This window comes from Grampus griseus (assembly GCF_964374135.1).
Source record: "Grampus griseus genome assembly, chromosome: 2".
NCBI classification, from domain to species: Eukaryota; Metazoa; Chordata; class Mammalia; order Artiodactyla; family Delphinidae; genus Grampus; species Grampus griseus.
Genome location: NC_139018.1, coordinates 37,456,207 through 37,469,142, shown reverse-complemented (window position 1 = coordinate 37,469,142; position 12,936 = coordinate 37,456,207). Strand labels below are relative to the sequence as shown.

The following is a 12,936-nucleotide window of genomic DNA, read 5'->3' as shown; positions in this document are numbered from 1 at the left end:
GCTGTAAGTTCACAGGTCTTTGCAAGTCCAAATATGAACGTTTTGGACTCCTAACTTTTCACCGCTGGATTGCCTTTGGATTTATCATAGGGTACCACACCTCCTATCAAGGTTGCAGCTCCGGGCTTTTCTGATGAGCAAGGAGCTTTTGAGGCCACAGTGGAGAAAGCAAGGCCCAAGCCTGCGGAAGTCCTCCATGTCTGCAAGAACCAGGTGGCTGAGCTGGAGCTGTGGCTGCAGCAAGCCAACGTGGCATTCGAGCCAGAAACGTTAGATGCAGACATGCAGCAGGTGGTGGAACAGCAGCTGGTAGGGTGCCAGGTAAGCCTAATGGGTCTGAGCTCGTGGTCTGCCTCTTCGCCAATCACCTTCTAAGACTGGGTGAGTTTCTTTTAAAGCGACAGTGTGATTCTTCCTGTTACTCTGACCCCTATGTTTATCTTGGCCTCAACTTTTTGTTCTCAGGATAGTTCTTTGAAATGATTTACGTAAGCAGAGTATTTGGGGAGATAGTAGTGGGTAAGATCTCAGAATCTAGAGTTCAGATCCAGTCATTAACTGTGAGGTAGGAGTTAACTTCTCACCTCATTTTCCTCATAGAGTAGGTTATCTCCTAAGACTTTGTCAGGATTAAATGAGATAAATTATCTAAATCAGTGTCTGGTGTATGAAGTATATATAAAGTGCTCAATAAATACTAGTTTTATGCATAATATTAAATTCTTTGAATTTTCATTCATCAGAAATGAAAATGAATATCCTGATTTGCAGGATTGCAGATACAATATAAAAGGGCTTTGCTGCCGTGTTATTACAAATGCTCCTGCTCTTGCTGGGGAGGGGCAGGAATGTAAACTTCCTTGCCTGGGAGTCATTTTGAGTAACATTTGCTGGCATAGCCCAGAGGTTGGGATCTCTGTACCCCTTCAGGGAGGGGCGAGACTGACGACACTGCAGGAGCATAATTGAGCTTCACGCACGACAGCCCAGCCCAGCCCAGCCCAGCCCAGTCCAGCCGAGGCGCCTCCCCTAAAGGCACTTAAGACCTGCCTTGGCCAGATTGGCTCGCTTGCCCTGGTCCCAGGGACAAGGACTTCCTCTCAGAGTAACCCAAGTCACTGGCCAGCCCACAGGGAGCTCTACCCACTATATCCCGTTATGGGGTTGGGGAAGACCCACCTTGGCCCGAGGCCGGCACTCCTCCCCTTTTTCCATTCAGACTCACAGTCTTTACAACATCCGGTGCCTGTCCAGTGGGACCCAGGTAAGCAAGCTGGACTTCCTTCCTTGGGCAGCTCAGCACTTCTCACCCCAAAAGTCAGCTCCGAGGGCGGATTCACTCAAATACTGGCACTACTGCATGATCTAGCTGATGAGGTGCTTGAGAGTCTGGAGAAGACAGAGTAATTCAGCACAGAGCAGTGCTACTCTGATCTGAACCTGCAGTATTCCAGATGTTGAGACCTAGCCACTTAAGGCCATTCAGAAGCCATCTGCCAATTGATTGTCCTGCTGACTGGGTAGACCCCCAGAGCCAATTCCTTAATCATTACCAAAATCTGGTCCTTGGGCCACTTGTAGTGAGTTCAAGGATGTGAGAGCTGCTCAAGGAAAAAACAGGACCGCAAGGTGGCAGTAGCTCGCAATGAGCTTTATTTGGTGGGACCAAATAAAGCGTTTTGGTGGGACCTGGAGGGACTGGAAAGTCTTTCATGGCAGGGGACCTTCCAGAGGCTTTGGCAAGGAGTGAGGGTGGGGCCACCACCCGGAAGGGAAGAGACGATGGAACTCCCAGAAGATGGGCAGTCCAGAGGGGCTCGTGTCTAGGTGATGCCAGAGAGCTCTGAAGGATAGCAGAGGCTGGGGTCTTTAGAGCACCAAAGTTTGTCTTAACCATGGCTAACAGATGTGGGGGTCCAGTTTTGAGTCTGACACTAGTGAAATGTGAGCTGATATTTCTGCTGTGAAGAAATGAACAACATGTGGGTCAATATACAGGGGCCAACTTTGGCTTATTTATATAACACCACGACACATACAGTTTAACTTTGAAACATATAAAAAGCCTTACAGTGGTCTGTAAAAACACTGAACTGCCAGAGGGAAAATGTCCAAAGGACAGGAGCAAACAGATCGGTCAAGAAAAAATTATATTCGGTAATTTAATATTTGAGAAGAATGTTTAGCCTTGATTATTAAAGACTTGTGAATCAAAACAGCTGTTGTTTTGTTCCTACATTACCTTGACAAAAATTATACCATCCTGGAAAACTCTGGAGAAATAGATCCACTAATGTCTGTCTGATTGGTTCAATGTTTTGGGGAGTCAGCTGTCAGCAGATAAGATGTCCATCTTCTTTGACCTAATAATCCCATTACTTTAAATTTACCCTCTGAAAATAACCCAAAAGGAGAAGAATATTTATGGCTGCACTGATTACAGAAGTGAAGCCCTGGAAGCAGTTGAAAGGCTTAACAATAGGGAGATTAAGAGAATTATAGAGTATTGACTTGTGGCTATTAAAATAGGAATCATGAAGTATATGTATGTAGACACATGAAAATGTATACATAAAATAGCTAAATGGAGAAAAAGAGTGCAGAATTATAGTATACTTTGTTTATAGCCACTTTAAAATCTATAAGTACATATTGTTTAAGCTTAGAAGAGTCTATATTATAGAGGATACAAGTAATTTGCTTGAATGGAGAAGTTATAAGTTTGTTATGTGAAAATTTGTTTTAAGAATAGAGTTCTTCCTTAAGTTTCTCTCAAAGAACTGAACTTGTTCATAGTCACACACTATTTTAGCCCAAGCATTCACAGTGCCGGCATGTAAGGCTGAATGCTGCTGCTACACTCGTGTGCCCAGCCAGTTGACATGACTTTTGGGGCTCCTGAGCCCCAGGAGAGGGCAAACTTGATCTGTTCGGAGGAAAACAATGATGGTGACTTACTGGGAAACTTACTTCATCCTCCTGATTTATTTTTAGATCCGGGTGTAAGTTGGCCAGTTGTATCAATGACTAAGTGTTTTAGGTTCTAAATTATGTCTTCTGTAGTCGTCTTCTGATATTTGGGAAGCTTATTTGGCTTGAGAAAGCGAAGGAAAAGAGCAAAGGAAAGAATTTTCAAAGAATTCTTTTTTTATTACTACTCAGCACTTGGATTGCAATAGAAAAAGGTTAGGAAGGTGGGGAAAAAAATAATAGTTGGCACAGACTACGTATCAAGCCCTGGCCAAAGTATGTGGATTTAACTCTAGCTTCTCAAAGTGACCTCAGGAGGTAAGTTCTGTTATTATCCCCATTTTGCAGATGACTAGAGGCACAACCATACAGTATAAGGTGCCCAAATTTTCCCAGCTACGAAGTAGCAGGGCTGAGATCTGAACCCAGGCAGTCTAGTTCCTGTGTCTGTGGTCTTAACCACTATGCTATAATGGATATATTAAGCTCTGTTTTCTAAGGTGAATATAGAATCACTTGTTTTAGATTATTTTACAACCAATTTATTTATTTACAACCGATTTGGAGTTGGTTTGGTTGTACCCTTATGGATAAGCACAGGAATTATGTGGAAGTTGTTTTTCTTTCCCCAGGGTCCCTTCCAACTTGTGTTTCTAGGACTTTATATATACACTTAGGTAGAGAGAGTGAATCTAACTTATTTTAGACTGTAACATTTGCTTAGGACCAAACCTATGATTAATTAAATGATTTTATTTCCTAGGCTATGCTAACAGAGATTGAGCACAAGGTTGCCTCTCTGTTAGAGAATTGCAAAGATCAGGGCCTGGGAGACAGTGGAGCCACTCAACAGGAGGCTGAAGCACTTTCCTTGAAACTAAAAACTGTGAAGTGCAATTTGGAAAAAGTCCAGATGATGCTGCAGGAGAAATACAGCGAGAACCAGGTAAAATATGACTGTGTATAAACATGTACGTAGATACATGCATATGGTCGATCCATCAGCAAAGAGCTGTGGGTGGAAGTAAGGAAACAACTACAGAAGAATTACAGTAAGTGAGGAAGAATTATGCCTCTTAAAACTGTAAGGCTTGGTTACACTGGCTTTTGTCATTGGTTTCATTTCGCTGTGTAGTTTTCCCATCTAGGTTGTCTTTAGTGATGGTGTTGGTTTGGTTAGAGTTGGTTTGACTGGGTTGATTGTTCTTGCTGATAATGAGCTCTCTGTAAGCCTTCTTCATAAAAGAAGGATATATTTTAAAGGAATTGTGTGACTCTGATTGACTGGAAAAATGAAGCCTTTATAGATAAGATTAAAATTTGACAACCAGAAACACAAAAACCTGTTTCCAGGGTACTTTTTGTTATTCATTTATAAATATTCACATATACTGATGAAAGTATCATACAGCTAAAGTGTGCTGTGACTTTTAAAAGCATTCTGTGTATATAAATGCAAATGTTCATCTTGTGAGAAGGATCTTACTATGTAAGATTTGCATCCATACTTATGAGTTGGTGGTTTCTACTTAAGAGGACTTACATTCACAGAAATAAGATTGGCTCCAAATACACAGGCTGTATGGATCCCCTTTTATCCTAATATGTTCTCTCTCTTTTAAAGCAACTACTTACGTTTTAGACATAGGGGAAATTTGAGTTCATAAGCATAATACCATGTCTGTTTTTTATATCCATTTCACTTTGTCCTCAGTAAAAAAGTGCAATAGATTTCCTAGCTTTTAGTAACTCATTGGATGAGTTAAGTTGAGGAATGATAAAACGACCACTTCATCAAACATAGTGGTTTTTGAAGTCGTTATGAAATAAGTACATTAAATCGTAGTGTATAATTATTTTAATTAACAAAATACAGTCATTTACTTCACATAAAACTTTTCCATTGTGTAGTCGCATTATTAGAATTGAAATAGGTCACCATTTTAAATAAACAAGTCTGCCATCATAAAATGTTTTGCAGCATTCTACCATGCTAAAGAAATCTTCCGAGCATCAGAAAGTTCTCCAACCAGATAACCTTTCTGAATTTGAATCTGTTGTAACTGAAAGGCCACAGTTTAGCAGACAAAAAGATTTCCAGCAGCAACAGGTAATTTCAGCCCCGAACAGTTATAAAGATAAGAATAAAGCTTTCTGTATGGAATTTCCCATTGAACTAAATACTGAAAGGCCATTGGAGTGTTTTCTTACGTGACTGAATAGAAAGTGTGATGTGTGAGTGTTCCTGTGTGTGCAGCAGCTCTGAGTTTTGAGCGTTTACTGCAGTAGCTGCTTTGCTTTCATCTGCTGCCGTTGGGGATACCGGAACTTGGCTGCCTTATTAACTTGCGTCTTATATCAAACTAAGCAAATATCTTCAGGTGAACTTACCTCTGTAACTGCAACACTTCTTTCCCTATCGTTTCAAAATGTGTTAGTATATTTTTGGTGGTTTTCCATGTGTGTAGCATATATTTAACAATACTTGGTCATTGTGTGAATATTTTAAGTAAGTTTTTGAAAAATAAAAGTTAACAAGAACAAGCAAGAAAGAAAGAGTAATAGTAAATAATGATTTAGGAAGTGATTCCAAATCAGCTGATCTCAACAGAAGAAACCCTTGGGTACTAACTGAAAACCTTGATTGATTGGACTATTTGAATCTTATTCAATTATAGGTTCTGGAGTTAAAACCAATGGAACAGAAAGATTTAATCAAATTCATAGAATTTAATGCTAACAAAATATGGCCTCAGTATCGCCAACATGATAAAGATACAACTCAGACATCATCTGTGAGGTAAAATATTTTTAAAGAATCGAACGTTCGGTAGTATTGTGGTTGGGAGAGTTAACAGTGTTTCTTTTAATATCACTTATAAAACATTGTCTGAATGTAATAAAATTTTTGTATGTTGATTAGTCTTTTCACCTTTTGTTTTCCCTTAAAAGCAGTAAGGCATCTAGCCCTGAAAATGATGGTCCAGACTTGATCTTGTCAACCCAGGGCCAAAGTGGAGATAAATGGCAATATTTACATCATGAACTTTCATCAAAAATTCGGCTCCCTCTACCTCAGCTTGTGCAGCCCCAGGTCAGTGTGTATGTGCACACAGTGTAAATAAGTGTGTTTACCTTTGAAAATCCAACGAGCATTCATTAAACACACGTGTATGTTCTGCATTATTTTCAAAAAGCAGTTTATTTATTTTCAGAAGGCAAAGATGCCAGGTGGATTTTCTTACTTAGCTGTCCTCTTTTCATCTTCCTGGAAATCTGCATTAAGTGCTTCCCTTTTGTGCTCCTATAGCATGCTGGGCTTCCCTGATCATAGCTCTTACTATACTATACACCTGCGTATTTGTCTGTATTCCCCATTAGATGGTATGAGAAGAAAGACCATGTCTGCCTGATTCACATTTGAGTGCCTGGCACAGTAGTAACTGGAACATCAAAAAATCTTGGTTACTATATGTTGAATGAATAAAGGAATGAATAATATATGTAAAAAATACTTTGAAAATGATACGTTGCTATATGAGTGTCATTCATTCATCAAAATATTATTTGGGGGCTTCCCTGGCGGCACGGTGGTTGAGAATCTGCCTGCCAATGCAGGGGACACAGGTTCGAGCCCTGGTCTGGGAAGATCCCACATGCCGTGGAGCAACTAGGCCCGTGAGCCACAACTACTGAGCCTGCGCGTCTGGAGCCTGTGCTCCTCAACAACAGAGGCCGCAATAGTGAGAGGCCCACACACCGCGATGAAGAGTGGCCTCCCCTTGCCACAACTAGAGAAAGCCCTTGCACAGAAATGAAGACCCAACACAGCCATAAATAAATAAATAAAAGCTAAGCATTAAAAAAAAAAAAATATATATATATATATATATTATTTGGCATCTGCAGTGTGCTGGCCCCTATGCCAATGGTACCTGTCTATAGGTATTCTCACCAGCACACCTTATCACACCTGATTATTGCGATTACAAGGGTTTATTCATACTGTGCCAGCTACTGATGGATGTCTCTCTAAACAGGGAGCCCATGAGCAGAATAGCACCGTGGCTCCCAGCAATCAAGCTTCTGCCTTTAACTTTGCACTCAAACTGCCGGGGCACAGGTTTTCAATGGTTTCCCAATTCCCCAATCTGGTGGGAACTTTTCTATTCTCTTCTACTCTACCAAGAACCTTATTTGACCAATTAAAGTTGAATCAAATTCATTGGTAGGATTTTAGTCTTGGTTTCTCCTTGTCATATACACTATAACATGTAATATATCATTCTTTTTCCAGCAATAGAATAACATCCCTTGTTCTCCACCCTTCCACCCCAGCAGAGTCATCTACCATCCCATCCTGTTCCTTTATATGTGTTAGTTTTCCAGTTTGGGAAAGAAGTGAACTCTGAATCATTCTCCCTTCTGAAGTCACAGCTCATTTTCAGTACTTATTTAGCTTTTCAATAACAAATCAAGATGCAAATCTGTCCCGGGAGGTGACTGTATTCTATTGTAAGAGTTGGCTGTATGCCAGGAGTCTACCAATAAATGGGAAAAGAAACAAGTAACCTTGGAACACAGATAGATAGCATCCCTACAAGTTGAAAGATTAGTGGTTTTATTCTATTTTTCAAATTATACTTTGTTTCCCCTCGTTTTGTTATCTAAATGGACCCTCAAGTGTCTGTGTAAAGCCTGTCATGACTTTTCAAAGCTGTCCAAAATATTTAAATTTTAATTTAATTATTTTTTTCTTATAAATGACAAGATAGACAAAAAACACTTTCCAAGAAGGTAAACTCGGAAGATAGCATGTTCAGGCATTTTTGATGTTTTATGTTAACATTCACAGGATCTCAAACTGTTTGTAATAGGGTTTCCCTTTTTCAAATAGGTTGCCACAAATATGAGTGTTCTACCCAGTGTGAGTATATATAACTTCAGATACCCAACAACTGAAGAACTGAAAACTTATACCACCCAACTTGAAGACCTCCGTCAAGAAGCAAATAATCTTCAGACACAGGTAGCAGCTGCATGTTATATAATTTCCTCATTGTAATAACAAAAATGAGGGGAAATGTGATATTGTAAATTGGCCGTAATTTTCTTTACTGAACAAATAATAGGACACATAATGGAATGAGTCCTAGAATTGCAAATAGGATTTATCTCTCTTACTGACTCTGGTAAATTTGGTATTGGTTGCGTAGAATACCATGTGCGTAGGCTTCTCAACCTGAGTCCAGGATTGGCAGGAACAAGGATCTTGATTGATTAGTACTGTCTGCAGTGGGGCTCTGGGATTGCAAGGGTGAGAAGGGAGGGAGGGAGTAGCTGCAAGGTTTCCAACCTTGAGTAGGCTTAACACTGAGGCGGTGTGCGGGATAGCTTAGGTACCCATCAAAGAACAGGGCAGGAAACAGCCCAAATTGGGGTAATCAGTAACTTCGGCAGGCTCCTAATTTACTTATAGTCACCAGGCTGTACCATGCCGTACCAATCCTACCTTTAAGATGTTCCACCTTTTTCTAATGAATCCTTCAAGTTTCTTGACTTCTTTTCCTTCTCCAGGCCATACTTGATTTCATTACCCCACTTTCTCCTATGTTAAAATATGGGAGGCGGAGAACAGTGGGAAGAGGGATAGCGTGATTTATCTGGGACCACGCTTCCACCTGGATGGCCCCACTAAAGAAGTCCTTCATCTTTTGATTTACCTTTTAATTCCATTCAGTAGTCAACTCACTACCTAACACTGAGTTTCTTAAACTTGTTTCTCTCAGAGTTAACATCTTAACTTTATTTATTTATTCTGCTGCCTAGTTCACAATGCATTTGAAATGACTAATCATAAAAAAAAAAAGCATAACATAAATTGTAAACTCTAATGGAAACCAGGGAAAATGTAGGCTTAGGAAGGCGAGGAATCTTAGTGATTTTTATTTTTCCTTTTCTCCTCTCGATTTAGGAAAACGTGTCAGAAGAAACATATGCAAATTTGGATAAGAAATTACTTGAACTCTTTCTGACCCTCAGTCAGTGCCTGGGCAGTGTGGAGGAGATGCTGCAGACCCCTTGGCTCCTGAGAGGGGATGTCGGTGCCCAGCAGGTGCACTACGAGGTAGGGAAGCGTCCATCAAGCCCATGTGTTGGCCATTACCACAGGCGGCCCACTAGTTAACTAGAGCTGAAACCTCTCAAGGTCAGACCTTGTTCACAGTGGCTTTCTTCCTCTCCACTTTGCAGGCTCTGGCTCTTGAGTTGAAAAAACTTTGCTTAGCTATGAGTGACAAGAAGAATGATATTTCAAAAGCCATGACTTGGCCTGGCAAGAACGCCAGCCTGTTCCTTGACTGTTTTGATAACCTCCAAATCTACCTGGAGCACATCCAGGCTACAACTGCCTCTAGGAGCAAGTCCCTGAAAGCTGGCCTCGACTATAACCGCAGTTATCAGGTATGGGTCTGTGCACTTGGCTGCTTTGACACTGTTTTAGGTCGTAGCATGGACCTCTAATTTCCATTCATTCCTATTCCTGGCAGCATTCATGAGTGGGAATTGCTAAGGACAGCGATGACACTCTTTCTATGAAGGTCTTTAAGTTAGTTCAGCTGCTCATGGTGGGAGACCATTTGAAAGTGAGGTCCTTTCCAAACTCTCGGGTATGAATTTGTTAGGTTGAGCTAAAGTAATGTTTCTTTCCTGCGTTACATTCAGCCACTTAAAGAGCGTCACCTGGCAGGATTTCTAGGTAAGGGGAGCCATTACAGTTTTTGAGCAAAGGAATGACAGTCCACGTACATTTCCGGCAGATCCATCTGGCAGTTGTCTAATGGGGATTAGAGCAGAGACTTGAGGCAGGTGGACTAGTTAGGAAGCTACTAAAAACTATCTAATGAGAGAGAAAAGAAACAGAACATCACTTAGGAAAGAGTCTTGCCCATAAAATCAAACCTGAATCTGATCAAGCCTCTAGGATCCAAGTGAAATAGACACAAGGGAAGAACATGTTGAGCGGCACCAAGGGAACGCAGTCAGCCAGGCCCAGGCAGTGGCAAGCTGTATAGAATGTGTGTGTATGCGCTTTTCTCCACAACCAGCCCGCCACCCCAACACCAAAAAATCCAAAAAACCGAAAAAAGAGAGAGATGGGCAGGGGGGCTGCAGATGACAAGGGACTTAAGACACTTGTTAATCCATTACAGCCTATTGGACCTCATTTAGATCCCGGTTCCAACAAGCCAAAAGGAAAAAGTATAGGCAATTAGAGAAATGTGAACCCTGCCTCGATAGTTAATAATACTAAGGAATTATTATTGATTTGTAGTATTTGTGTGTGTGTGTGTGTGGTACGCGGGCCTCTCACTGTTGTGGCCTCTCCCGTTGCGGAGCACAGGCTCCGGACGCGCAGGCTCAGCGGCCATGGCTCACGGGCCCAGCTGCTCCGCGGCATGTGGGATCTTCCCGGATCGGGGCACGAACCCGTATCCCCTGCATTGGCAGGCGGATTCGCAACCACTGTGCTACCAGGGAAGCCCAATTTGTAGTATTTTTAAAGGGAGGAATCTTTATCTTTTAGGAAATACATACTGAAAACATATACTAGTGAAATAATATGGTATCTGGGATTTACTTCCAAATAATCTGAGGGAAGGAAGGTTAGGTACAGTCAAGAAAGCTCAGGAGACGGGCTTCCCTGGTGGCGCAGTGGTTGAGAATCTGCCTGTTAATGCAGGGGACACGGGTTTGAGCCCTGGTCTGGGAGGATCCCACATGCTGCGGAGCAACTAGGCCCGTGAGCCACAACTACTGAGTCTGCGCGTCTGGAGCCTGTGCTCCGCAACAAGAGAGGCCTCGATAATGAGAGGCCCACGCACTGCGATGAAGAGTGGCCCCCACTTGCCACAACTAGAGAAAGCCCTTGCACAGAAACGAAGACCCAACAAGCCATAAATAAAATAATTAATTAATTTTTAAAAAAAAACAAAAAAAGAAAGCTCAGGGGAGGGTGCAGAAGAGAGACGACCAGGCCCAAGTCAGTAATTGTTAAAGCTGGATGGATGTTGGTAATGCAGGGGTTCCTCCTATTTTGGCATATGTTTGAAATTTCTTATAGCACAGAAACTGAAGGACAACTGAATCTTTAAAAAGGTACTGAAGGCCTAAGTGAGATTCTCACTGTTTCCTGCATTTATCTTTTTATACAGAATGAAATAAAGCGATTATATGATCAACTTATTAAGAATAAAACATCTTTACAACAATCTCTGAATGAAATTAGTGGCCAGAGTATTGATGAACAGCTTCAGGTAATCAAGTCAAAATAATTCAAACTGACTTAACCTTGAACCAGAGAGTCTTGTGTATAAGCTGTGTTTCTGAATCACTTCCCGAAATGTAAGTTTGTTTAGTGTTGGGAAGGGTATTGAGAAATGAAACCCTCACCCTCTTTGTAGGAGTGCCAATTAGTCCAGCATCTAGGGATCATTTGGCTACATATCAAAACTTTAAGCCTAAATGCTCTTGCATACAGCAGCCCTTTCACTCCATTTATCCAGGAAGTATTAATTGAGGACCTACTATGTTCAGGCACTTCTCTAGGTACTGGACTTGCACTTATCCTAAAGAAAAAGGCAAGTGCATAAAGATAAATATATTCATGAATATTCAAGGATGGACCTAGCTGCACTGCTTGCATTAAAGACTCTAAATAGCCCAAAAGTCCGTTAAGAGCAGACTGTTGCTAAAGCAGTGAGCAGCCTTACGATGGCATATTATATGTCTGTTTAAAAGGCTCCAGATACGTTTGTACTGATGTGAAGAGATGCTGAGGAGCTTGTAAGGGAGGAATGCAAATTGCAGAACACAATGAGGTGTGCAATCTATTGTGTTTCAGGATGTGCACTATACCTCTACTCAGTACATGCTTTGAACACATTAGGAACAAACTGTCAACTGTGGATCTTTGGGGAGAATGGAGAGGATAGAGAAGTGGGACTTTCACTTTTCCCTTAATTCTTTTCTATACTGTTTAATTCTTTTTTTTTTTTTTTTCGGTAGAACACAAGGGCCTTAGCCCCATTTATTTGCATAAGCCAGAGGTTTCTGCCACAGTAACAGTCTTAGATCGTGGGGAGCCCTTTCCCTCCAGCCTCGGCAGGGGCAGAGGGAGACAGACACACGAACACGTCTTTCAGATCCCTTTCTCTGAGGTCTGAAGAGACCATCTCCTCCTCTCTTGTTGCCTCTAAATGATTAGCTTTCTAAGTCTGCACCCCCCACCGCACACACAGTCTGCTATGGGTTAAGCACCAAATATCAAATCAAACCCATTAAACAGGTTGCTCTTTAACCACAGACACAAAGAAGAGTGTGATGCCACGAAGGAACTGGCCAGTCTGGGAACAAATGTACATGCTCCCTTCTTTCTGACCCGTGGAAGAGTCTGCTCCTTGAGCCTGACCTGGATGTTTCATCACAGGGAGACTGGGGAGGCTTCCAGGGAATAACTCGACTTTGGCCCTCTTCCACGGCTATAAGGATGTTGTTCCCACAGGGACCATCCAGATTCCAGCTCTGGAGAAAGACAAAATGTTTAATTCTTTTAAAATGAATATGTAGACGCCTTATTAAACGGTTTTACTCTTTTGTATCGTCTCTCGCTTTAGAAAGCAGATGCATACACAGTGGAGCTGCAGAACTCTGAGAGCCGAGTGGCAAAGCTAAGAGACGAAGGGGAAAGGCTTCATTTACCTTCTGTTCTACTCCAGGAGGTTTACAAATTAGAGGTATGTCTGAGCAGAGCACAGAACTATGAATTATAAAGAGTATTACTCTTATAATTTACTCTCCATGAATTACTATGATTGTAAAGAGTAAGACTTTTTTCTTCTACCAAGGGAATTTAGATATGTTCTTCATTTGGGTTATTTTCATGGTTGGATGGAAAAGTCTGTGCAC

The 12,936-nt window shown here is 41.5% G+C and overlaps 1 protein-coding gene across 7 annotated transcripts in view; it reads left to right on the top strand.

Annotated features, from left to right (window-relative positions):
• SYNE2 (spectrin repeat containing nuclear envelope protein 2) overlaps window positions 1-12,936 on the top strand; it is a gene marked incomplete at its 5' end in the record, with an annotated part of 272,663 nt that overhangs the window by 172,972 nt on the left and 86,755 nt on the right. For 3 of the 7 annotated variants that reach the window (XM_082648159.1, XM_082648158.1, XM_082648157.1), the window contains 10 exons: window positions 91-321; window positions 3,734-3,916; window positions 4,952-5,080; window positions 5,649-5,770; window positions 5,923-6,064; window positions 7,868-7,999; window positions 8,945-9,097; window positions 9,223-9,432; window positions 11,184-11,285; window positions 12,645-12,764. In XM_082648159.1, coding sequence (XP_082504285.1) covers window positions 91-321; window positions 3,734-3,916; window positions 4,952-5,080; window positions 5,649-5,770; window positions 5,923-6,064; window positions 7,868-7,999; window positions 8,945-9,097; window positions 9,223-9,432; window positions 11,184-11,285; window positions 12,645-12,764 — 1,524 coding nt within the window. Of the gene's footprint in view, window positions 1-90; window positions 322-1,228; window positions 1,265-3,049; window positions 3,289-3,369; window positions 3,471-3,733; window positions 3,917-4,951; window positions 5,081-5,648; window positions 5,771-5,922; window positions 6,065-7,867; window positions 8,000-8,944; window positions 9,098-9,222; window positions 9,433-11,183; window positions 11,286-12,644; window positions 12,765-12,936 lie in introns of those variants that run through there. The other 4 variants (XM_082648156.1, XM_082648161.1, XM_082648160.1 and 1 more) reach the window with 4 other exon arrangements.